Raw genomic sequence first — 25,846 nt, 5'->3', positions numbered from 1 at the left:
CACATGTGAGAGAAGGTGTTCATTTAGACTGAGTTCAGACATTTCAAAATCTAATAGGGAAAGCAGAAGCCTTGTCTTCCAGAGAAGAGCTTGGAGAACCTTAGTCTGTTTTGCTAGAATTTTGAGTCACGTGCTGAAATAGTTACGTAAGAGGAAGATGTCTTCTAGGATAAGGATTTTTAGACAAGCAGATAAAGATTTAAGACACTATGTAAACTGAAGCTAGTCAGGTTTAGGCCAGAAGGAAGATGTTGATTTTCAGCCCTGTTAGCTGATGAGTTTCGGTGCTAGTCATCACTTCACAAGAGTGATGAGAGAGATTCTTAATCTCTTCTTGGTTTTTAAGACTTGCAAATTAGTAAAACCAAAGGAGTATAGTATTTTTAGTTTTCAGAAATGTCTAATACATATCACTTCTGAAGTTCTGCTGAGAGTACTGTTATTATCCATACAGTACATTTCTTGGACAGTGAAAAAAATACTATTTTCTTAACTTATGGGAATTTCATTGCCTTTTCAGTTGTAATACTTGGTCACTGAAGAGAGTAAGTAAAAATGAAGTGGGGTGAAAATCCTTCCGAGTGAGTGATCAGTAGATCTGATAAGTTCAGCCTTAAAGGATTTTTCTCCAGAAGTGAATTTCCCCACTGAACATAAAAGCGTTTTAATTCTGGCTGCAGTGAAAGCTCATGAATCTTGATGAACAGACATCTGTAGCCCTTCTTAAAAACATTGCAGTGTCTATCATGGATGACAGCCTTGATGCTGAAGTTCTTAGCTTTTATAGTATTTTACACTGTGGTCTTCAAAGAACATGCTGAGTTGGAAGGGGCCTACAAAGATTGTCAAGTCCAACTCAGCCCTGCACAGGATATACCCAAGAGTCAGGCCATGTACCTTTTTCTCAGTACTGTCCTCTCAGTGTTTCCCACATTACATCATCCATCATTGTGTTGTACATGAACAGAACCTATATTGAATGTTAATGAAAGATTTTACTTGATTTCACTGAGGCCATGAGATGTTATGGACCTGTGCTTCAATAATATTTGGAACGGTATTCTAAATTATTTTGATAACTTCATGAAATGAGAAACAAGGAATACTATGTCAGTGTTCCAGGGATAAATTAACAGTTGGATGGGTGGGGTTTTTTTGTTTGTTTGTTTTTCAGATGAGGTTTAAGTTGCTGATTTTGATTTATAAATCTTGTCGTTGAAATTTGGTGTTAGGTTTCTCTCACTGCATAAAGAATGGTGCTGCATGTGACCAGTGGTTTACAAAGATTTAAATTCTTCTGGACAATACTTATGGTGGAAATGAGTAGATACATTTTTCTTCTGTTAATTGATTTGGTGGGGTGAGAGCACGTTTGTCATATTTGTTCCAAGATTTTGCCGGAAAATTGATTTGTTAGATTATTTTTTACTAGAAAGTCTTTAATTTTTTAATAGAAAGTCTTTACTTAAATGGAAAATTTCCAAGGTTATACAAAACACTTAGATGGTTGTTAATATAATATTCACACTGAATTTTTAACACAAAGTTGCCTTCCACTAATTTTGGCTGAATCATACTTTTTGGTCAGCCTCTTGGTAATGTGGATGAAGAATGTGGTGCTTAGGTTACTGCAGCACATTATGGGAGTGGAGCATATCGCAAGCTGTAGTGAGAATTTGATTAGTTTATTTGAAATCTTGGTGCATTTTATTGAACTTATTTCTGAAGAGAAATCTGGAATACTTAGATGGATTTCTTAAAAATGGGAGGTAAACTACTTTTTTTTTTGTCTTTGATACCTGCATTTTTTCTTGTGGATTTACCTATATTTTGATTAAAAAGATGGTATGGTTTTTGTGATAGAGTGGAATAGTTATCACCATTTTGAACTTGAAGAACTTGTTAATTCTGAAAGAAAATGGAATTCGAAGGAATCCATTAATTATGAGTGTATTTGGTCAAGCAGTTTTCATCACCTTAATCAAAGCAGAAATACAGATACAAACCCATTCTTACATTATTATTTTTATAGTTGCAGTTGTGCAAGAACACAAATTAGATGCTGTGCCTTTAAGCAGGAGTCCTAATTTGCTTTCTGCAAAACAGTTGTTCCACTTTGTCCTCTCTATTGCTTAATCTGTTCTCATGCACAGTGAGGAGAGTAAAAAAAAAATCCTCACCTATCTCTCTGGACAATTTGCACAGTTTTACTGTTAAAAGTGAAACATCTTCTGTTCAGAAGATACGATATCCCAGCAGTACACAGTGCAGAATGAATGTCTCTCTTTGAAGTGTCTTTATTGCATATTAAAGTTTTCTGATTTAATTTTGAATTCAAAGAGTTAACATATCAGTCAAAATAAATAAATCTAGGTTACATGTTGTTTAATTTTGTCTATATATAGTGGTCACAAGAATTCAGAATGCTTTTGACAGCAGTGGGAAATACCAAGATCTTAGTCATACTATTCAGATATTTTTCTATCAGCTTGGATGTTGAGGTAAGGAATAAATGCAGTTGTACTTGTGTAATGTTTCTATTATGTTAATTAGGTTTATTGGGTCAAAATAAGCAGTAAATCACAGGTGAACTTGAATTACAATAAAAAGTCACAAACCGTGGGGGAATTTTAGAAATCAGTTAGTAAGTTTCCTGATAGTACTTTCTTAGTCCAGTGAACAATGTCCATGTAGTCATGCAGCAGTGAAATTTTAAAACTTCTTTAAATTGATTGTTATTATTTGTTGTGTTTTTATTTAAGAAATGGAGGTGTATTTACAAGTGTTGTAATAGCTTCAATTTTTTGTACTTGTAAGTTAATGTGCAAAGGCTGTAAGTAATCCTGTTTTGGGCTGCCTTGAGTCTCTACAGTTGATCATTTGGTCATACATGAGGATATGGTCTTTTCTGGTAAATTTAGCTGGGTGACCCAATTTTATTGGGTTTGCATGGCAAGGTGTGGGTAGCGGGGTTATTACAGGGATGGCTTTTAGGAGAAGCTGCCAGAAGCTTCTTCTGTGTCTTACAGAGCCAATGCCAGCTGACCATTGGCCAAGGCCAAGTATCCCAAATTTAAAGTGACCCATAAGGGATATTGAATCCAACTTCCTGCTCTTTGCAGGACTGCCTAAAGCTAAACCATATGGCTAAGAGTGTCTTCCAGATGATCCTTGAACTGACTGCCTTGGTGCTGTGACCACATCCCTAGGGAGCCTGTTCCGGAGACCAGCCACCCTCTCAGGCTTCTGATGATGCCCCCTGTTGCAGCTTCATTCCATTTCCTCATGTTTATTCCATTATCTGGCATTTCAGAGGACTCTAGAGTATAAATTGGCCCTTGTATATGATAATCCACTTCAGACAGGCAACATTTTACAGAGGAGGGCAGATATATCTATTCTACTTGCACGAAGAAAATTTTAAGTATACATAATATAACCAAGAAGAAACTCCTAAAGCTCCTTAAACTGTACATATACTTCCAGTGTTGCTAATACTGAAAATTCCCTATTTGAGTGTAATTTTCAGCAAATGGCATAATCGTGTTTTTGCTTACTTTTAGGTAAAGGTTTGGGACTATTTCAGTGTTCTGTGTTGTCAACAGTTGGCTCTAAGTGACTTGGTTGTACTATTTTCTTCAAGCAATTTGAGGTTACTGATTTATTTGAAATATCTATAAATGTCAGGTATCTTCTGTTTTAGAGTTAACTGATTCATTTGGCTGTGCAATTGTCTTAGTTTTTAAGGTTTGCCCCTCAAAGCAGAATATCTAGAAATTAAAGACTGTTCTTGTCTTTAATCCTTATTCATATCCTACAGATTTGTTTTACCTCAGAAGATGGGTTGGTTATACTGCTCACTAGCTAAACTAATGCCAGGGAGCAAAATTTGTGTTTCCTGATGGAGTGAAATCTTGATTCCATCAGATAACAAACATTTCTTAATCGTAATTCTAAAACATGGATAGGCCACGTTTTAACTTTGGGGAGTTCTGGAGTAGCCTTCTTGGTCAGGTCCACAGTTCAAAAAACTGCTGTAGATTTAGACTCATTTAGAACTCCTTTCTGCATTAGGTAGTAGTAACAAAAATAAAAGCAAAACATTGTACCAAGCTTAACATATATATATATATATTTTTTGGTCTCTGTTTTACTAATGCATAGTATGCTATTTTTGTATCTGGTACAATACACATTACAGGGAAGTGTATCTGGTCCAAGTGCATACCCCAAGGTTTTAATGTTTTTTCCTTAAAGAGAGATCAAAAATCCTTTAAGAAATGAGGGTTTAGCAGATGTAGGTCTGTTTGCTTGAGCTTCCTCTTAAATTACTGGATGTCTCTCATAGGTAGTACTTAGTTTTCAGCTGGTTGATTGTATCATGGATATTATAGCACTGATGAAAAGATGAATTAAGTTGTCTTCCAATGGTTTGCCTTCTCTTGTGCAGATGAGTAGTCTTGTTCATTGTGGTGAGAATGCTATATTGAATGTGTTTTTAGAGTCAAAAGCTTTAAGTTACAAATCTCTGATTATTACTTTTCCCATTAATGTTAAGAAGTCTGGATTTTGGCTACAGAAGTGCTTTAGCAGGCTGATTGATTCACCTTAAACTGAGCGTGGTGTAACTGTGCGCCTTTTTTTTTTTTTCCTTTCCCCTGCATAATCTTTAATGTGGCATATCCTTCTTGCATAAAATGAGGGTAGTGTATGGTATTTGAATGCAAATTTCTGGTTTCCCTAATCTTACTGGAAAAGTAGTATTTCATGTCTTGATTAAGAGCAAGTTCTTGTAATGGGGTGTTCTGGTTTTGGCCAGGATAAAGTTAATTTTTCCACGTTGAGGGAATGGAGCCTGGAGCCCAGCCCTGGGCATGTCTAGGTTATTATTCTCTACCACCCCAATGGGTGGGAGTCAAAGGCTTCTGCTTGGGAAAAGAGAGAATATGGCTTCAGGATGAGAAAAGGCATGGTGGGAGTTCATTGTCCCCTAGGATGAGCATTTTGCATGTAAATCACCCTCTTTTTTACACTTCTGTTATTAATATTGTTGCTGTTACTGTTTCTTTTTTTGTCTCATTTCTGTTTCCAGTAAATTGTTATTATCTCAGCCTGTAATCTCTGATTTTTTTGGGAGGGGGCGGGGGGGGCGAAATGGGAGCAGTTTATGGGTTTTTTTTTTATTCATAGTACTAAATTGAGGAATACCATTCTTAAACCAGGGTAAGAGAGGTTTCAGCTACTGTTACACTGTTCAATAATAACTCAAAATAGCTTTTCTCATCTGTACCAGATTGCTATTGAAGCAAAAGTAGCAGAATGTTCATTAAAAGGCCCAGTATGTATAAAACGTAGATGTACATGCACATGCATGCCTATAGCCAGTAATATGCTGTAAAAATTCACGTCTGTAGTGTCTGCTAGTATTTTTCGGAATCTCTATATGCAAATTTATTTTCTTGGCTAAATAAATTCAATAGACCTTTCTTTTCTATGTAATGCATGTTACCTCTGCTTTGTGTTAAAGGAATTTGACTGTGCTATTTAGTTCTTACCATACTTACATGCTTGCATGATTCTTAAGTGGCCTTTCAGCTTTCTTTATACAAGAAATATTAAGCTCTTATTTGAGCCTGAAAAGATTTCTTAATTCAAAATTCCTAAATGTGAAGGGAAGTGATGAAAGATTTTCTACACTTCGTGTTAGGAAACAGCAATGTTACTACATTTCTTTTAGGGAGGACCCTAAAGAGATACTGCACAGCAAATTTTGGTTGATGGTAAAATTAATCAGATATGGGAGAAGAAAGCTGATGAAGTGTTGAAGTAGATGGTGTTGAACATTTAAAACAGTGGAAACCAAGCTCTCTCACACAGTTAAATTTTATTATCAAAAATTTGTGTTAATCACTCTGTTACTGGGGTGTGATAAGACATTTAAGACAAAGCATTTGAAAAGTAAAATGATTCTTCAGGAGTAGTAATTTCTTAAGCATTAATTAAAATAAAGGTAATTTCTCTTCTGTGTAAAATTATATCTTTCCTTCGTAAGATACATAATTCATTCAAATTTAGGTCAAGAAAGTAGAGGCCAGTGCAACAAGGCTACAAGGTTTGGTGGTGACTGCATTCATAACCACGCACATAACCACAGCTCTTATGGAATAAGAGCTCTTATGGATGGCCACAGCAGAAGAGAAAGGGGAGAATGCTGTTGGCCTCAAGTATGTTCATGAGAATGAAAACTTAATGTATAAATCAAAAGGCAAGGTCAGATTAATCGAATTCAGTTTCATCCTAATGTAGTAGCAAAAGATTTAGGACAGACCAGGCAGAAGAAGATGAATACTTTTAGAAGGGAGAAATCATGCATATAGTATCTTTAAAAAATGAATAAAAATTTGAGCATCACTGAACAAATTTGGCATCTTGATCTTAAAGAAGTTCCGGACAAAAAGGTATAAAATGTTGGTATTACTGGACTTTGTAAAAGAGAGACTGTGACAACAGTTTAATCTGGATAAAAATACTGTAGAGCTGAGATTAGAGATATAATCGCTTTATATGGAAGTGTGATGTTGATAATTATTTGTAGGAGGAACATCTAGTCTTCTATCAAAAGCAGAGTATTTACTGTTTGTGTTGATGTTGACTCAGAGGAAGAAAACATGCTCTCTTGACAAGGCATCAGATTTCTGAAGTTAAGTTGCACATGTTACAAATAAAACTCCAGCAGTAGACAATTCTTTACTGAAAGTTCTCTCTCACTTTTTTAAATGGCTGTCTGATAATAGAGATTTTACTTGAGTCTCTTGAATTCAAAAATCAAGAACAGGAATCAAAGGTGACAATCATTTGTGCTAAAAAGGGAAATGTTGGTTTTTTTGTTTCAACTTGCCATTTTTCTGCCTCTGCAATGTACTGTTGGCAGTCTTGCAAAATTGTACCTGGTGCTGTTAGTGAGATCTTTAATTGACCACAGTTAAAGTCCTTGCTGGTAGGAGAATGCTGATAATGGTTGGCAGAACAGAGAGAACAGCATTGTCATTTCACAAGGTTGATGAATGCTGGTGCATTAACATGAATAAGGTAGGAAGTAGTAGCATGCCAATAATTAATATGTATGTCTTTTGCCTTTTAAGGTATCTAGTGGATAGTCGCTGGTTCAAACAGTGGAAAAAATATGTTGGTTTTGACAGCTGGGACAAATACCAGATGGGAGATCAGAATGTGTATCCTGGTCCTATTGATAACTCTGGACTTCTCAAAGGTAACTGCCTCTCACTGTAAAATAAACCAATACTACCTTAAATGCAAAATTGTCACAGGTAGTTCATCTTTTGAAGTTGGCAGTGTAAATGAACTTCAGCATATGCAAAGGTAAAAATTTTGGCTTCATTTTGGACCATGACAAGGGAACTGGAATAGATTTCCCTAATAAATCACAATTTTATAAATGCAATTATTGGAAGTTCTTTGTAATGGTAATAAAATATGTAATAACGTACAAATTCCTGGTTTATAATGAGATTTTGGGTTATCTTGAGAGCTGAAAATTAGTCAAGTTGACAAAAAGCTAGCTTGAGTGCACTATGATTTCCCTCGTTTTTTTTGTAGTTCAACCAAATTGGTTGATTTAAAATACAGTTTTTAAGTTGAGCTCTAAAACTTTTTTCTGTAAATGAGCCCCAAGCCCACCCTTTAGCCCTGAAACAATTAAAGAAGTGGTATTATTCAGTTCAGTGACTTAAGTTGTATGAAATGATAAAGGATGATTTCCTATTTTCCTTATGGTCTTATATGGATGTTACACTCTGTCACTGCTATAATTACTCAGGTGCAGATGACTTTTGCTGAACTGTAGCAAAATTTGTGAACTCAGGTCTCAGAATACTTTCCCACAAATTTTCATCTTCACATCAAATTCTGTATTTAATGTCCAGTATCAAAATACCATTAAAGCTGTTAATATTTAATCTGCAAAATCCAGCAGATACAAAATTGAGCAGATATTTGGTTTTCATCTCTGTAGTTACAGGTAATGTAATAATACTGCTTATTCTATTGACATGTAGTAATACCAGTTTTTCCAATTTCACGGGGTTTATGATGAACTCTTGACTTTATTAATTCAAAACTTCTGTAATTAGTATCTCATTATTTTACAAATTAAATGTTAAAGATGATTGTGTCTTTCATAAAACTTCTTGTACTATGTTGTATTAATTGGCGCTGACCTGTGCCTTTGTAGAAGGTGCTGTATTGTCATATACATCTGTATGTTCTCATCCACCCAGAAACTTTAAGGTCTTTTTGCTCCAGGTGAATGTTGTGTTTTGTTTTCTGAAATGTGAGGATTTAGATCTTTTGTTCATTTTTGTAGTAAATCTTGCTGTGAGGCGGGGGTGTTCAGGTGCTACATGTCAGCTGACGTCAGATGTAGCAACATCTTTTTATACTCAGTGAGGTAGTATCATTTTGTTCTCTTTTGTGTCTTCCCTTTCAAAAATAGGTGATTTCTAGTTGTACCAAACACTGTTAGTTCATCTGTACCATTTATAACTTAATCTACATACATGTTCAGATTATATTTAAAGTTACTGTTACGAAGCTTGCTTTATGGTTAGCTGTCCAAATTTGAAGTCATGTTAGCCATTTTCCTAAAAGCTTTTGAAAAACCTGTGTTCTGTTGTTTTGACACTACCAGTGCCCCTTTCAAAATAAACAGCATCAGGGATTGTGAACTTTGCTTCTTGCTCATGCATGGTTCTAAACTGTGGCTCCACGTTGGCAGTGATTCCATGCATCCAGTTACCCTCCAATATCAACTGCTCCTGTGTAAAGGTAGTTTTAAAATTAAGGGCATTAGTGCCCAGCAAATAATAGCTTTCTCGTTCACCCACTGCAAAGCAGCAATCCTCTGTAGTAGGTTTTCTGTGTAGCATAAACTGACCCTGAAAATGGTTGGATATTAATCTTGTCTTTGGCTCATAGTATGATTTAGTTGCTCTCATGCTTCTCTCCTTAAAAGTGTGCGTCTGATATCAAGAATAAAATAATCTAAAATGGGCATGCTTTTGCAGATGTTCTGCAGTGTAATGCAGTGATAAGGAAACCTGTAACTGAATTCACGAAAGATTGATTCCAGAAAACTGAAGCAGTATGTTGTGCTTATATTACTTAAATGCTTCTCCCTTGTTTCCAGAACATTTGGATGAAGTGAGAGCAATGAAAAGTAACAGGTAGAGATTTCAGTTAATCTCAACGTGCAAAAAATGTCGAATGTGATGTAATGCACGTGTCATGTTCAAAAGAAGAGATACATCGTCAAAGCGGGCACAAAGAAGTAGGTATTTAGAGTAGCTGATTGTTCATCATAGAAAACAGTGTTGTATATGAGGGACTGAGTTGTTAGAACCAGGGTATCAGTTTGATAGTTCTGAAAAAAATTATGCTAGAAGAAATGTTGGTCTTTTTTGAAGGAGATAATAGAATCCAAATTACACCTTCTCGCAATATAAGATCAGTGCAGAAAACCCATATGAATCTTGTGAAGAGCTCTGTAGACCTGAAGAAGTGCTTGTGGGTTTCTCCCCACGCTGTGTTCCAAGTTACAGTGTGATGCTTCCAGATGGAAAGACCGCTGCCCTAAATGTTTGAAGCTCGCAGTGGCTCGCATCTGGAATCACCTCTTAGACCTAAAAGATAGCTGCTAGTAATAAGGATTGAAGGAAAGCTAAAAGCATGCAGCTTACCTTAACAGATTTCAAGTTTTCTTTCATTCAAGTGCAGCATCTCCCCTTCTCTGCAAATTTTGTAGTGATTGTTTCCAGAGCACATAGGATCCTTTAAATAGAAGATTGTACATGCTACTTTCCTAGCCTGACACAGGGTGAATGACTTCAAACTTTTTCTTGAATCTACAGTTAAGTAGTCGTTCTCATTTTCAGCTGTGGAAGTATCCATAATGATGTGGGAATATGTGTGAAGTGAGTGGGAGAAATGAATTGATTCCTCTGAAAGCTAGGATGGTGTATGATAACAAACTAGATGCTTATAATTGCATGGGGATATAAAATTGTCACTCATACAGTAAAGGAAAACCACGTGTAATACCACGCTAAACATGAATTGCATAGTTTGCTTGCATTGTTTCAGAAGACCTACATTATTGTGACCTCTGCTGTTTATGTGAAAAATGTTACATTAAAAATTCCAGTAGAGAATTACAGTATTCAAGTGAAAATAATCTTTCTCTTATAGATGGTGATTCTCAGTCTCTCAAGGAACATCTCATTGATGAGCTGGACTACATTCTTTTGCCAACTGAAGGCTGGAATAGGCTAGTGAGCTGGTACACACTGATGGAAGGTCAAGAGCCAATTGCACGCAAGGTACTCTGTAGCTACCTGCAGGGATGAGCATGATTCAGATGTAGTCCTGCAAATATGCAGGAATCGCACAGGAATTTATTAGCAGACTTTGAAGTTCTGGCCTGTGATAATCATATAGAAAACTCCTGCTTTAGTTGCTTACTGATATCTAATTTTTATTCAAATTTTTGAGGCTTAAATGTGTAATATTGAGGCAGGGGGATGCAAAGGATATAATACTTTCTTTTTCTGGAAGTAAGTTCTCTTAATATCTCAAGAATAATTTGCGTTAGAAGTTTATATGGCTATTAGTACAAATGATTTTATGTAAATAACTGTAAAACTGTATTGACTATGTTAGTGAAAAGCCTAGCCCTAACAATATTAATGTTGGTGGAGTAATTGGTAGCTTCTTTCTGATAAACACACTGTGCTCAACTGCTTGCTAAGGCAGTTACTTTTTAAGCAAAAAGCTTACTCTACACAAGTAGTAGTCCATGGTATGTAGTAGTGTGGTAGTGTGACCCTCCATCAATATGAGATACTGGAAAATTACCATCTTTAAATTTGTTTTTGTTTGATCCAGCACATAACACCCTTATTATTAAGGTGATAGGACATTTCACCAGTTCATTGATCATACTATCTTTTTTTGTTTGTGTTATTTCTTAGTATTTTCAAGTGATTGCAGTTGCAATCCTCACTAGACTGAATTACTTAGTTTATAAAATACATTTTGGTATATTTATCCTTTCTGTATTGACCACTAGAGTGTATTTTTCCAGTTACATGGATCTTTATTTTAATTCTTTTAAAATCACTGAAAAAATACTAGGCTTAGAATTTAGTTTTTTGATTTCTGGTGTAATACAACTTTTGTTTCCTTCTTATGACATAAGTGTGGTCTAACTGCATGAATGCTGGCTGCTTATTTGAAGTCTGCTCTTCAAATAAATGATAGATATGGCTGTAGAAGAAATTTCAGGTCTTGAAAATTAATTTGACCAGCAACAGAAGTTTGTTTAAGGGTTTTATAATATTTTCTCTAATCTGATAAAATAGTTGTTTGGTTTTTGGTTTTATTTTAAAGAGACTTTCCTGAAATGTCTGTCTTTTTGTTTAGTTCTGTTACAGCTGAAATTTGTTAAAATAACACTCCTTTAAAGATATATTATCAGCTTATTGTTTTATCTGAAGATGGATTTCAGTAAACAGCATACTTTTCCATAATCATGGTAAAGTAAAAAGTTTGTAATTTTTTTCAGTCTGGGAGGAAGATGGAAGGAGAGAGCAGAAAATTAGAGTAACTTCCATTCCATTTGGAATTAGCTAACTGGAAAAATACATGGAGTATAATGTGGCCAGGTAAACTGGCATAGCTTTGTTATTTTCTGAGAAACACATTCCATTTCAGCAGTTTTGTTTCTAATGCTTTTGTCATTCATTATTATTTTTCCTGTCTGCCTTTATGGGTTGCTTTTTTTTTCATAAACATATTATACTTTTCTTTCATCTCCTTTGTTGCATCAACTGTTTTTGAAGTGTGGATCCAAATTTTAAATTGATAAAATTCTGTATTTAATCTACATCAGATAATGCTAAGGCTTCTTGTATAGTAGGTTGTACTACCACTAGAGTGTTAGTTTTTATTCTTAGAAATGTCTTAGTCGTACTGAATAGTTTTGTTTACTGCTACTATTTTGTTATGAGTCTAGTAGCTGAAAACTACTGAGTTGCTCAAATTAAGATGCATTTTTGTTTAAATGCTGTGATTGACAGTCGTTAAAGCTAAGGCAAGCAATTAATTCACTAATTTCTTCATTTTTTTTCCTGTGGCACATACATATAAGTTATATTTGTATAGCAGATAGCAGATCTCTCCTAGCAATTAGCTGGTTGCTTTATTTTAACCGTATTTGTCAGATGTATCACATATCAGGCTGATGGCTATTTTTGGAGCAGTCTACATGACTAAGAGTACTGCAGTTACACTTTGGAAGATGAAAGGGAAAAACATTTGAGAGGTGACCCTGAATATTTTTTTCTACATTTTACTTTTATTAAAAAAAAAAAAAAGAATCCTGTATATTTAACTATTCCATAATCTGTTTTAAAAATGAACGTGAAATAAACAACTGTAATGAGTAGATAAATTTCAAATGAATATATTCATTATTGACATGTAAGTGGAGGATTTGTAGGTCTTGTTTAAAAATGTGACATCCAGGTTTTTTTAGTGTGTATTATATTTTTGATGAGTACTCTTCAACTCTGGAAACTAGTTCTTGATGTTCTGAGGAAGTAGCATATGATGAACCTATTTGAAAATAAAAGTAGCTTTGGGTGTTATTAAGTTTTGATCAAGTATCTTTGGATTAAGATTGCATATTTGTAATTTCTGCTGTACTTTATACTTTGAAAGTCATCGTGTTATACACAGGTAAGACATAATGAAAAAAATACTTTCTAATTTACTGTATTTCTAAAAAGTTACAGGAGAATTTTAAGTTCTAATTTTTTTCATTTATTAGATGTCTTATATTACGTGAACTTCAGTTTCTTGAAGAGTTCTCAAAAATATTTTGAAGTGTGTATATATGAAGACATATTCAGACTGATATATGATCCCATTCTGTTTTTCAGGTCGTTGAACAGGGTATGTTTGTTAAGCACTGCAAAGTAGAAGTATATCTAACAGAATTAAAACTGTGTGAAAATGGAAACATGAACAATGTTGTCACACGAAGATTTAGTAAAGCTGATACAATAGGTATGCATGACTATTTTCTAAAGATATGTTATTGTTACTTGTATGTGGTAGCAAGTTCTGAATAAATATTTAGAAGAAATAATAGATGGGTATTTTGACCATTCAAAACAACGAGAGTAGTTTTGTTTGTATCAAAGTTAAAAGTTAACATGGGAATATTGAGGGGGCTTAATACAATTTTAGCAATATAATGTGTTTTATTATTTAAGTATCTGTATTAACTTTAGAGGTTTGAGATTTTAAGGAAGTAAATAGTGTCATGTTGTTTATTGGATTTCATAGTACTTTTTATTGGCTTTTTATGTGTAAGAAATATTTTTATATATTATTATATGTTAATAATTTATACATAATGCATATTATAAATATTGTAATGTTTATATAGTATACATTAATATATGATACTGAATATATTTTCTACATATATTATGAATATATATATAGAATTATATTAATTATATATTAACCAACACATTCTAGTCATGTATATGAAGAGAAGAATATACTACAAAACACAACAAAGAATTATTAATGGCAAAAGATGAAAGTATTCTTCACATTGTGAAGTAGCAGACCAAGCACAATCTTTTACAGTAATTGAATCCTCTATTAAGCCTTTAACATACCTTTATTTGTATTTATTTTGACTGCTCATTGAGCTTTCTGTCATGGTTTGAAACAGTATTTTGATATTTGACTTTGAAAATAACAATCAGAATATTTTCAAATATATTGCTTCTCATTTTTGGTTTATTTGTGCGTGCATATCTGAGTTAAGAGTCTTTCAGTTGTCTGTATTTCTGTAGTTTTGTACTTTATGGAGAATTGTGCATTTTGCCCTTGGCACTGTATGCCCAGCTACCACTTTGTTTACATTTGTTGACAGCAGTGTATGGTTTTTAGCTTTTGCTTCTCTTCACATTATGAATAGTGACTTATATTTACCAGCCTTTAATTCTTTGCAGATTGCTTGCTTTAGAAGCAGTCATTTTGTTTAATTTGAATATTTAAGTAAGAAAAATAATCACCTCTTGTATTAGAATAATAACTTGAAAATTGTGAAAATTCTTCTCAAAACAGGGTTTGTTGTATGTTAATTTGTCTTTTTGAGATCTGGCTTAACTTGGGAATTTATACTTCATTATTTTCTGAGGAAACCAGAAATTTGGAAAAAACAATTTAAAACTGTCCTTCCCTTAGGACCAAATGCAAGCTGTTTTGCAGCTATACTGAATTTAATTGTATCTCTGAAATTATAGGTAATGGATTGATTTTGTTTCTCTAACCAGAAGCAGGGTGTTTTGGAATGACTGTTACTTGAAGATATATTCATTTTTTCTTAGCAAAGAGAGAATTACAATTATGATTAAATTGTTGTAAAAGGTAATGAGAAGCAGTCAGAGTTCACTGGCAATCCCAGTTCCAGACACTGGCCTTGTTTGATTTCCTGAAATGTGGATGATACATTCCTGGAGGCCTTTAAAAACATTTCTTTCTGAAACTGAAGTTTCTTATGCAGAGTACAAAGCAAACCATCCTAGCCAAGGCATCCAAAAGAGTTTGTACCTTAGAAGAAGAGCTGGAAAAATTCAATCCACTTTGAGTGAAATAATAACTGAATCCTCTTATCCATTACTAAGACTGTGATTTTTTTTTTTCTCTGCCCCTGCATCTTACCTTGATATATTGAAGGTAGTTCTGGAATTCATCAAATACGCAGAAGAAATGCTTATTATATCAGTAAATAATATGCAAGAAAGATCTTACAGAATCTTGATTATTTTTCACTCTTCCTTCTATATTGCAGTAGAGGATGCATTTTTGTTATAGTTGCAGACTTGTAGTACAAAAGAGTCAGTAACAGCCCCAAAGAAGTTAGTAGACATAGGGTACTATGGTCTTTTCAAGAAATTTTAATTTTTCTATCCACCATCATTGGTTATATCATTTACTGCACTCAAAAAATAAGTACAAGACCTTCCTCAATTTACAAAACCAGAGAAATATTCTAAGTATAATACTGACAGTCTTCAGATATGTGTTATACCTGGAATACCTTTGCTTTTCCATTCAAATTGAAGCTAAGCTGTGTTGATAAATTAGTACAAAGTCAAAGACACCTAATAATGCCAGTCGTTCTCTTGCAATGGTACTAGTCACATCTGACATGTTCTTTGGACCTTCTCGGGAACCTCCTGTGATTGAGGACCCTTGCCTTGGAGACAGTGCATGGTGACTTGGAGACTAGTTGATGATTAACTCTCTTAGGGGAGAGGGCATTAATTCTAAAAGGAAAATTAGTTAGACAATAGATGTAATTGAGGCAGCTTTCCAGCGATCCCAGAGAGCATCAGGAATTCAGAGTGAAAATGAGTTAATGATCCATTCAGGAATTTTAATCATGTGAAAGTATGATGGAACTATGTCATCAGCCTAATATGTAAGAGTTTTACAAAACACAAAATGTCAGAAAGACTGTAGCCTCGGTAATGGGCAAATATGAGTCAGATTGTGTCTACAATGCCATAAAACAATTCCAAAACTGAGCTGATAAACTTCACAGAAGATTCTACTAGAAGCTCTGCATCTAATGGACTTTTGCTAGTAAATTATCTTAGTAAATGGCAATGATTTATCTCTCCCTTTAATCTGCTGCAGAATACAAGAATGTAATGCTTGCCACTCTTGAGGACTGTTTTTTCTGGAATCGGTGACTAGCCTTTTCCTTCGTTACGAAGGAAAGATTACTGTTTCTTAGCTCAGACTGGCATCTTAATGTTAACACCTAAGAGTTTCCTTTAGCCAGCATTTGTGATAGTAATAGCTTTTAGTAGCTAGGATGTATTTTTATTACTGGTATTTCAAAATGGTACTTAAAGCATACAATTGTTTTTATAAATAAACTGTATGATTTTTAACAATATAGGGTTATGATCTGTATGGGAGCTATAACTTTTAATTCTCAAATTGAACCATCTCAAATTATGAGTACACAGCTGATAGAGTGAGAGGCATCTTCAAATAGTAGTTCTTCCTGTCTCTTTTAGACATCATGCTGATCCTGTCATACATTGGATGTATATAATTAGTCACCATCCCTGGAAGTGTTTGAGAACTGACAGCATGTGACAGTGCTGTGGTTTAGTTGATACGCTGGTGTTTGGGGAAAGGTTCGACTCAATGATCTTGGACGTCTTTTCCAACTTTAATGGATCTATGATTCTGCTAGAGGACAACCCCATACACAATGTGACTCAGACAATACCTATTTGATCCATTTTCATTTGTGCTGGAGCAGGCACTTTAGTTCATAAGTTACCACTTCAGTAATACTTGGTGGGGATGGATCGTAGGAGGAATTAAAAAGTGTGCATTGTTACATGTTCATGGAAGTACATAAAAGAACCTTATTTTCACAGTCTTAAAATTGGCAGGATAGTCAAGTTGAACATGCTCTCCCCAGAGTCTTGGACATAATGTGTAGTCATCCAATAGGATTGATTCTTCCTGTCTTGCAACAGTTCTGTTGTGAAGCTGGAATACATTAAAAATTAACATAATAAATGTTAGCTTGATACTTGTGAAGAAAATGACCTGCAATTCTCAGATAATTAATTGTCATGGTATTAATATAATGAAAAATTATATTTTGTAAATTCTTTTAGTGAAAGCCATTGATAAATCTAGATTTTTCTACTTTATTTTACAAGATTGTTGCTGACTAGATTTGTTCTTATATTCACATATAATTATTTAAATTCATTGGTTGAGAACTGATTCAGACAGTACATGATTTTTTTTGAAAGCCAACAAATCAGATAAATCTGTTGCCTTGTTGATATCACCTACCTTGCCTGTATATCATCTCTTTTACAAAAACAGATGATCCAGTCTAACAGTTGCTTTCAGACTAAAATGTATGATAACTAGTATAGAAACAAATTACATTCAGTTGCCTACAATAGCTACAAATATTATATTGGTCCTTGTCATACATTTCACAAGCCAATGTCCGGACTTTTGCAAGGTACTTTTAAGTTTTGGGTCTCAATTTGGCTTTTCCTGTTTAACCTAGTGGAAGAGAAAACAATCTTGAGTAAAAGGGAGCAAGAGAAGTTGACACACAAGTGTTTTGTCCTTAGACTTTGGAGGAATATCTTTCAAAGAGCTTACAGGGCCTATTTTTATAATTGTGCTTTCAGTGATCGTCAGGGATAAAGTATATGTTTCTTGCCTCCTGTTTTGTGTTCTGTGTTAGCTGTTATGAGACATAGCTTCCACAGGCCTGTGCGAGTCTACCAGTTTAAAAAAGCAGCCAATTGGGATTGCTATGAAACAGCACTGTACATAATAGTTAAAAAAACCCAGCTCTTTAATAAATTATATTGTGTAAGAAGAATAGATTAATTAAAAACTTATTAAATTTCAGTTGTAGATATGCTATGCTACCTTAAAATTATGTAACACTGGTTATATTTCTGTCAGGTAGAGTAGGAGCTGGTAGACCTTTTTTCTTTGAATCTTTCAGGGATGTAGAATCTTTCATATTCCTTTTAGAATAATTTTGTGCACTTCAGTTTTACAGAGTAATCACTGTTTTTCTGTGGACACATGAATTAAACTTCACACATATACGCTGTGGTTAGTGCTAATTGCACTCAAGATACGGGTAGAAGCTTAAAAATCAAAAAGGGTTGATTAAGGGAACAGAATTACTTCCTGCGCCTGATTTTGCTACCAGTCTCACGTCTGATAATTTGGTACTTCCCCACACCTCTGTTAGCACACTCAGAAATTAGTAGATGGATTCTGTCCTGTTATTTATTAACTTCTCTTTATTTGGTCTGTCTTGCTGAGGGATTCAGTCTTCTGACTGTTTCCATTTTAAATGCAAACTAACTGGCAACTTCCTGCTTGTCCTACAAAATGATGCAGTTGCACGACACTTTCTACAATTTCATTCATATTTTGAATATGAGGAAATTAATTCTTATGCTTTATTTGACCTTACACTGTTTGTGTATTGAAATGCTAAACTTGTGTTTTTTCCTTCACAAAACAGACACAATTGAAAAGGAGATAAGAAAAATCTTCAATATTCCAAGTGAAAAAGAGACCAGATTGTGGAACAAATACATGAGTAATACTTTTGAACCTTTGAATAAACCAGACAGTACCATACAGGATGCTGGTTTATATCAGGGACAGGTACAGTATTTCTTTTCTTTTTGCTCATGAAAATGCACCCAATGATTTTTGCTTCTTTTTGAATGAAAATCACTTTCTAATAGACTTTCTAAAAGACTGAAGAGAGATTAAAAAAAAAATTTAACTCTCCTGGTGAATGAAAATTAAAATTTTTAATATACGTCTAAGTTTGAAATTTTATGTTTACCGAATTTTATTAAATTGCTGACATGAATTTGGTAAAATCTGAAGTAAATAATTATTCCTAGGTTCTTGGATATGTTCTTATCATGAAACCCAAAACTTGAAGAATAAGTATTCTGAAAGAATAATGTCTTCTACTCAGATTGCAATGTCTAGATTTTCCAAACAAAACAAAAAAATGAAAACACTTTGATAAGAACAGCAGAGACCTGCTTTAACATGAGACAGTGTCATCATTTTAAAATCCCTTTATAGGGGAATTCCTCACAAGAAAATTTTTTTACCTTTCCAGATGAATATGAAGAACAAACATTGAATGTTAAGCTACAAATATAAATATAAACAAACTGAGCAATTGCATTGATTAAAAAAACTTTTCAGATCATTACACTGATTCTTTAGTCTTCAAATAGAGTTGGATGTTTTTTCAACAGCTGTAGTTCATGCAGTCACACTGCAAATGCGAATGGATGAAATTTGATGGCAGTAATTTTAGTCAAGAGTATATTCAAATATTTCGTTTTGCCTTGAAATATTTGACTCTAACCTACTTATCAGCAGTATTTATGCTGTATTTCAGTTTTCTTTTATGGCATGGAAGGTGCACCAATCAGTGCACCAAAATTGCTGCTTGAACTATTGTGTCCCTCAGCTTCATGCTGCATGCACTTAAACCCTCACAGAGGTGATTTTAACAATGCAGGAGTCCTACTGGAAGGGCCTGCATCTCCTGTAAAAGATTCATGTCAAAGATGTAACTTTCAAATTACCTCTATCCCAGTGAAGCATGAACTATGAAGTGAACATGTTCTAATAAAGCCATGAAAAGATCTCTAGGTGACATCTGTACTTTGAGCAAAATAAATACTGTTTAAAACAGAGTTTAACTATTGTTTCTGAAAATGCTAAATGTCGTGGTAGGCCATGTATGTTTGGTCAGTTGCACTTGCTGGCACACACTTGGTTATTTTTCTTGCTGGGCTTCCTAATTAATAATAGTTATTCTGACTATTACAGTCTGTCTAACCTGATGGTTATAATAGTGTATGTGATTGAGTAAATTAATGCTTTGAATTTATCAGTTGATTTCTGAAGCAAGCCTTTAGGGATTCCCTTGAACTCTGCAGTCTAAATCTACTTTTTATTTAGTTACCTCTGAGAGCCAGTCAGGGATGTATGAGAATCAGTCTTTCAGCATCAAGGACCAAGGATAGTAGACTACTCTTCCTAAGAGAAAGCTGGTCATGATAGAAGGCTTGTTTTCAATCTCATGCTCAAGTGTTTTCAGAATGAAGATGCGATTACATCTTCAAGTGGTTTTGAGCGTTAGTACTTACCTGAATTTATATCAGGGTGTGGACACATAAAGGCACAGCATGGCATCAGTCTGCAGTTGTGCATAATTGGTTGCATTGGAAGCAGGGAGTTGGATTCAGTTGAAGTATTGGAGTCTAGTTGCCATTTCAAAGGATTCAGCTCTCTTCAGCTGTCAATCCAGAAAAAGGCATGAGCTGTTTGTAGGTCCTGTGTCATATCTGCCAGCGTAGGGCAGATATCTCAAATACCCAAAGGAGTTTCAAATGGCACTTGATGGCTGTGTTTGGGACTGAGTGTTCTGTACTCCTTTCCGTCCCAATAACAAATTGAATGGAATTAATTTCATTAGCCAACTGTCCTGTTGAAGAAATAATATTAGATAAATGCTTTGGTGAAATATACAGGAGTAAACATACAGGTATGATTTTAAGATTGCCAAGGCAGAAAATAGTTTTGTTGGGATGTTTTGGGGCTTTTTTTCTTATCCATCTGTGTGAGGCAAAATTCTTTCAGGAATTATCCCTTCCTTAGCAGGGCTGTTGTATAGACATGTGATTTCTGTAGATTGACAGGTGCTGTTTAAACACTGCAAGTCATCTTCTGACCTCTTTAAGAGATAAGTTGCTTGCCATCCATGGATTGTAGAGGAATAGAAATATTAAGTGACTTGCCCAAATTAGGATGAGGGGTGAAAAAATTAGAGAAGAAGGTACTGTATAATGGATGGAATACAGCATGTCATGGAATATCCTTGAATCTCAGTGAATAGTAATTTAAATATCAGTCTTTCCTCGATCACATGTCAGCAAATCCATTAATAAGATGGAACAGAAAGCAATCTACTGATATTTTTATTTCAGTTTTCTTATTACACTTTTTGTGGTAGGTCCTGGTGATAGAACAGAAGAATGAGGATGGAACATGGCCAAGAGGTCCTTCAACTCCTAAGTAAGTTATGAATTCCCGTTACATGATTAGTTTGCATATTATTTTGCTTTATGAAGAAGTTTTTAAAAGTGGCATTTTATTTTGAAAATCACCTTTCAAATATTTTAGATAAAGATACACTTGAACTTACTTGTTGTAAGTGCTGTGCATTGTAGAACATTGAATAATAATGGTGAATTCCTGCATATACGTTGCATAACTTTGTTGATTTCAACTAATGATGTACATTATCCTGCTTAAAAATGGGAAAAAATTCCACAGTGGAAAACTGTAAAACTTAGCATATTTTATTTAGAGATCTGTTTCAAAGCACAGTGTATCTGTTAGGTCAACACAGGTTTTATCAGTGTTGTTTCTTATATGTAAATATTTTCATGGACAGCTTGTTCCTTTTGTATCTAGAGCATAATATTTACCCATAAAGGTTGTGTAAATTGCAGGCTACATTACCATTATGTGTCTTTTGCTCTTTGTTGGGCTGTCATCAGTTAATACAGGATGATGTTGGTTTTGTTTTCTGTTTTAGATGTTATCAACAGCACCTTGATAATGGCAAGTGAATATAAAGAAAGACTTTCGTGTTTTTCTTTAATTATTTATTTTTAATGTTATTTCCAGTGTCTAAATCATGTTCTCTTGGTTTTGAAGAACAGTTGGAACCATGTAATTAATATGATGTCAGCCTTACAAATAGTTACCTGTGTTTTTTGCCTTCATTGGATGGTTCTTGATCATACTTTCATAAAAAAGTTTGAGTTCTTTTAAGTTCTCTTTATTTCATTTTGAGATTATCTATGCATGTAGTTAAGTGTCACTGTTGTTCTAAAGCATTTTTATAATATCATTGCTTATTTGAAGGACTGTATCTTCAGTGTTTATCTCAAACACTTATATTTGGAACACTAGTTTCCATTAAGTTATTTAATGAAGTCTGAGTTCAGTTTAAGTATGAGCAGTACAATCTTGCTTAGCAAGATGTTGTAACACAAGGCATTGAGAATTTGAAGCAGTAGAAATAATGGGATGCTAAGTACTTGAAGCTTAATCTCTGACCTCTGAAAGCATCTAGTAGGAATTTAAATTCTTAGTCAACTTTTAGATGCATCTTTCAAAGGTTAAAAGAACTTACATGACTCACTGTCATAGATTCTTTTGCAAATTTTGGTCAGAAGGTATTCTGGTGATGGTATCTACTTTTATTCTGCCAAAATTCTTTTCCATTTTATGGAAAGCGTTCAAGAGCAGTATATGAATTAAAGAATATCTCCTGAAAAATTTTGATCTAAGGACAAGTGAGATGCTAATTTAGTGTGCAGGTGTCAGGGGATTCTGTAAGTAAACCAGCAAATGAGGATCAGTGGTATTACTGTGAGGCTGGGGTATGGTTTTGAGATCTAGCAGATATGAGAAAATTGGAATTCAATATTCAAGTGCACTGTAATAATGGAAAGTTTGCAAAATTTAGTGAATTCAAATAGCAGATATCAACACGCTACATCTGTTTTAAACTTCATTAACAACCCAATAAATGTTTAAAGGGATGGAAATATTAAACACTCGATTTGGAGTTTTCTGTGTGAGGTCGATTAGTAGGACTAGTTTGTCAACACAAATAGCATATACATGCCTTCCTACAATCCTGTCATTGGTCACACACTGGCTCACTGATTAAATTAATTGTGCTCTTTGTAGTGCTTCTTTTTCAAGAGTACAAATTGTAAACAAATTCTGATGTCAAAGTATGAAAGGCCATATTTAGAAATGTCAACATAATGAAAGATGATAAAGCTTGAAAAGGTAGGATCATTTCAGAACATGAGCTAAGCTTTTCTAGAGATTCACAGAGTAGTTGAAGTTGGAGGGCATCTCTGCAGATTCTTTAATCCAACCCACTTGCTCAAAGACAGGTCACCTAGAACAGGTTGCTTGGGACTGTGTCCAGATAGGTTTTGAATATGTCCAAGGATGGAGGCTGTACAGCCTTCCTGGAAAACCTATTCCACTGTTTGATAACTCCTGTTTTGAAACAAATTCCTTGTATGCACAAAGAACAGCCAGTGCTTCAGTTGCATACCTATTGCCTCTTCTACTTTCAGTGGATATGACTGAGAAGGGTCTTTCTCCATCTCCTTCATTCCCTCCCACTGGTTATTTATACATGTTGATAAAATTGCTCTGGAGCCTTCTTTTCTCCAGGCTGAATGGTCCCAGCTGTCAGCCTTTCCACAGAGGTCAGATGCTGCAATCCTTGATCACCTTTGTGCTGTCTCACTGGACTTGGTCCAGGATATCTCCATCTCTTTGGTACTGGGAAGCCCAGCACTCCAGGTGTCTGTGGCCAATTCTGAGCGGAAGAGAAGGATCACCTCCCTTGACCTGCTGGCAGTGTAGCACGCTGGCGAGAGGTGGTTGGTGCAAGGACACGGCTGGCTCATGTCCAGCTTTTTGTCCAGGTGGTTCCCTGCCAAGCTGCTTTCCATTTGGTCACCTGCCTGCACACCCACCTCCTTCTCATGTATTGGTTCCTGGCATTGCTCCTCCCCAGGTGCAGGCCTTTGCATTTCCCTTGACTGGACTTCATGAAGTTCCTGTTTGCTCATTTTTCCAGCCTTTTGAGGTCTGTCAGAATGACAGCAGAATCTGTATTATGACAATTTAAAATCAGAAACGGGAAGATGGAAAGATGTTCTGCACATTTTCCTTGCCTCTTTTTTGCAGAAGCATAACAGCAATTTTTGTGTTGCTTCTTTTGGCAGTTCTTCTGTATTCCTACTACAGGTGATGAATGCTGTCAGTTTTTCATGAGAAATACGTTAAAGGTGTGAGCATCTTTTCTTTTACATGAAAAAAACATACTTTGAAAGTGACCAGATTGGGGCCTCAGTTCAGTAGAGGAAGGAACACTTTTGAAAATGATAATTCTGTTTTTCTTAATGGTATAATGATCTTGTACAAGAAAAAAAAATTATCATCATAATTGTCTCTCCTGAAATTAGAAAGGAGTGATTTTAAGTTGGGGATCCTTTTCATGTAGAAGCAGAGACCATGCTGTGCTTAATTCTTTAATTAATTAGTTACCTTAACTTCTGCTCTGTGTTCAAGCTTGTCATTGCTTGCATTTATTTTATGTGTACTGTTCTATCTTCTGAATTTACTTAATTTTGGAACTAATTGTAACAACCAGTGTAACACCCTGCATGATTTAATGATATCTGCTGTCATGTCATATTTTAACACTGTTTGAAATGTTTGTGGGTCTTGGGGTTTTTTGTCTGAAAGTGTCTGAATTCTTAAACTGTGACCCTGTTCACAGGGCCAGTCAGGTTTAGGAATAGCTGGATTTCTTTCTGAGAGGTTGTTTATATCAGCTACTGGGATTTTTTGGAAAAGCATTAAAGGCCCTTTCTTGATATTTTTCTTTTCCTGGGTTGGACACCATGTTTGTTAAGAGAAGGGAACAAATGGATGAAAGATGTTTAGCAGTCCTTTTAAAAATTATATAATGCCCATTTTTCCAGGTTTTTTTTGGTAAATATATCCATGAATCTTCAAAGGAAAAAGTGTGTTTGGTTTTTTCCCCTGAGCAGTTATTAAGCAGACAGACATGCCTTTCTACTGACCTTTCTGTAAGAAAGAATTGTGATGTATAGAGCTAACTAGGGACTTACTCTGAAGGCTTGTTTGTCAGCCAAGAGCTGGACTGCCATTTGCTGATAAATAATAATTGAGATAACCATGTGTGTGAGGTGGGTTAACACCAAACATTGGTCATGTTCAACAGACATTTTCAAGCTAGTTTAACAAGTACGTTCATTAATATGTAATTATGGAGGGTTGAAAAACATTTAACAAATGCATGTCCCAAAGATTAATTTTTTTGACTGATGAATGTTAAAATATCAACCTTTTTTACTGCAAATTCCCCAAAAAGTGTGATTAGCTGAATTAGTTACGGTTTGTAAGAAGAGAATAGTCTAACTAAAGCTTGCTTTAAAATTGTATGCTAGCCCAAACATAGCTACAGCTTCAAGGAAAAGAGTCCTTGATAATGGAAGGACCTCTTGGGATAGTCTCACCTAGTTCCCCTATGTAAAGCATGAGGAAGCTGTAGCAGAGTGCCTAGGACCATATCCAGGCATATTCCCTGTTCAGATGGAATTTTTTGTTTTGTTTTGTTTTTGTGTTTTTGTTTTATACCCATAGCCTTTTGTACTTTCAGTGGGCACCACTGAGAAGGTTCTTGCTCCATCTTCTTTATTCCCTCCTATTGGGTGTTTATATAAGTGATACATTCATTTTGGAGCCTTCTCTCCTTCATGCTGAATGGTCCCAGGTCTCTCAGCTTTTTCACATAGGTCAAATGCCGCACCTTTGTGATGTCTCCAGCTCTCTCAGCTTTTTCACATAGGTCAAATGCAGCGCCTTTGTGATGTCTCACGAGTCTTGCTCCAGAATGTCCCTGTCTGGTACTAGAGAGCCCAGATGTGAACTCAGCACTCCAGGTATCTGTAGCCAGTTCTGAGTGCAGAAGGATCACCTTGGCTTGCTGGCAGTGCTTTTCCCAGCATAGCATGCTGGGCCAAGGACACACTACTGGCTCATATCCAGCTTTTTGTCCAGCAGGACCCCAGGTGGTTCACTGCCAAGCTGCTTTCCATTTGTCACCTGCCCTTCCAGGGGTATAATTAAATGGTTTTCAGTCAATTTCACTGTACAGTTACCTTACTCATGTTTCCTCTGCTTGTCCATGTGGGTGTTGCAGGAGACACTCTCAAAAGCCTTCGGGAAGTTGAGATAAACCACACCCATTGCTTCCCCCTCATCTTCAGAGGTAGCTTTCTATGAAGAGATAGATTACTGTCAGGCTGGTTAAGCAAGAGATCTACCACTGCTTTCACTCAGACACTTTATCTTCACATCTGACTCAGGTCAGAAGCTCCTTGTCCATCTGTTCAGGTCTTTCTTCTGCCCTTGCTTGATTTTTTACTTCTCTGGATGGATCATTATTGAGCATAGAGTGAACTTAATGATCTTAGAGGTCTTTTTC

General features: G+C 35.2%; 1 protein-coding gene across 3 annotated transcripts in view; it reads left to right on the top strand.

The window, feature by feature from the left end:
- USP15 (ubiquitin specific peptidase 15) overlaps positions 1-25,846 on the top strand; it is a 59,305-nt gene that overhangs the window by 3,755 nt on the left and 29,704 nt on the right. For all 3 annotated transcript variants that reach the window (XM_056513410.1, XM_056513420.1, XM_056513428.1), the window contains exons 2-6: positions 7,143-7,270; positions 10,264-10,394; positions 13,017-13,143; positions 18,206-18,351; positions 20,738-20,799. In XM_056513410.1, coding sequence (XP_056369385.1) covers positions 7,143-7,270; positions 10,264-10,394; positions 13,017-13,143; positions 18,206-18,351; positions 20,738-20,799 — 594 coding nt within the window. The remainder of the gene's footprint in view (positions 1-7,142; positions 7,271-10,263; positions 10,395-13,016; positions 13,144-18,205; positions 18,352-20,737; positions 20,800-25,846) is intronic.

Source organism: Oenanthe melanoleuca, chromosome 1A (genome assembly GCF_029582105.1).
Source record: "Oenanthe melanoleuca isolate GR-GAL-2019-014 chromosome 1A, OMel1.0, whole genome shotgun sequence".
Taxonomy (NCBI): Eukaryota; Metazoa; Chordata; class Aves; order Passeriformes; family Muscicapidae; genus Oenanthe; species Oenanthe melanoleuca.
Note: the sequence above shows the minus strand (reverse complement) of the source record. Positions and strands in the feature narration are given on the sequence as shown.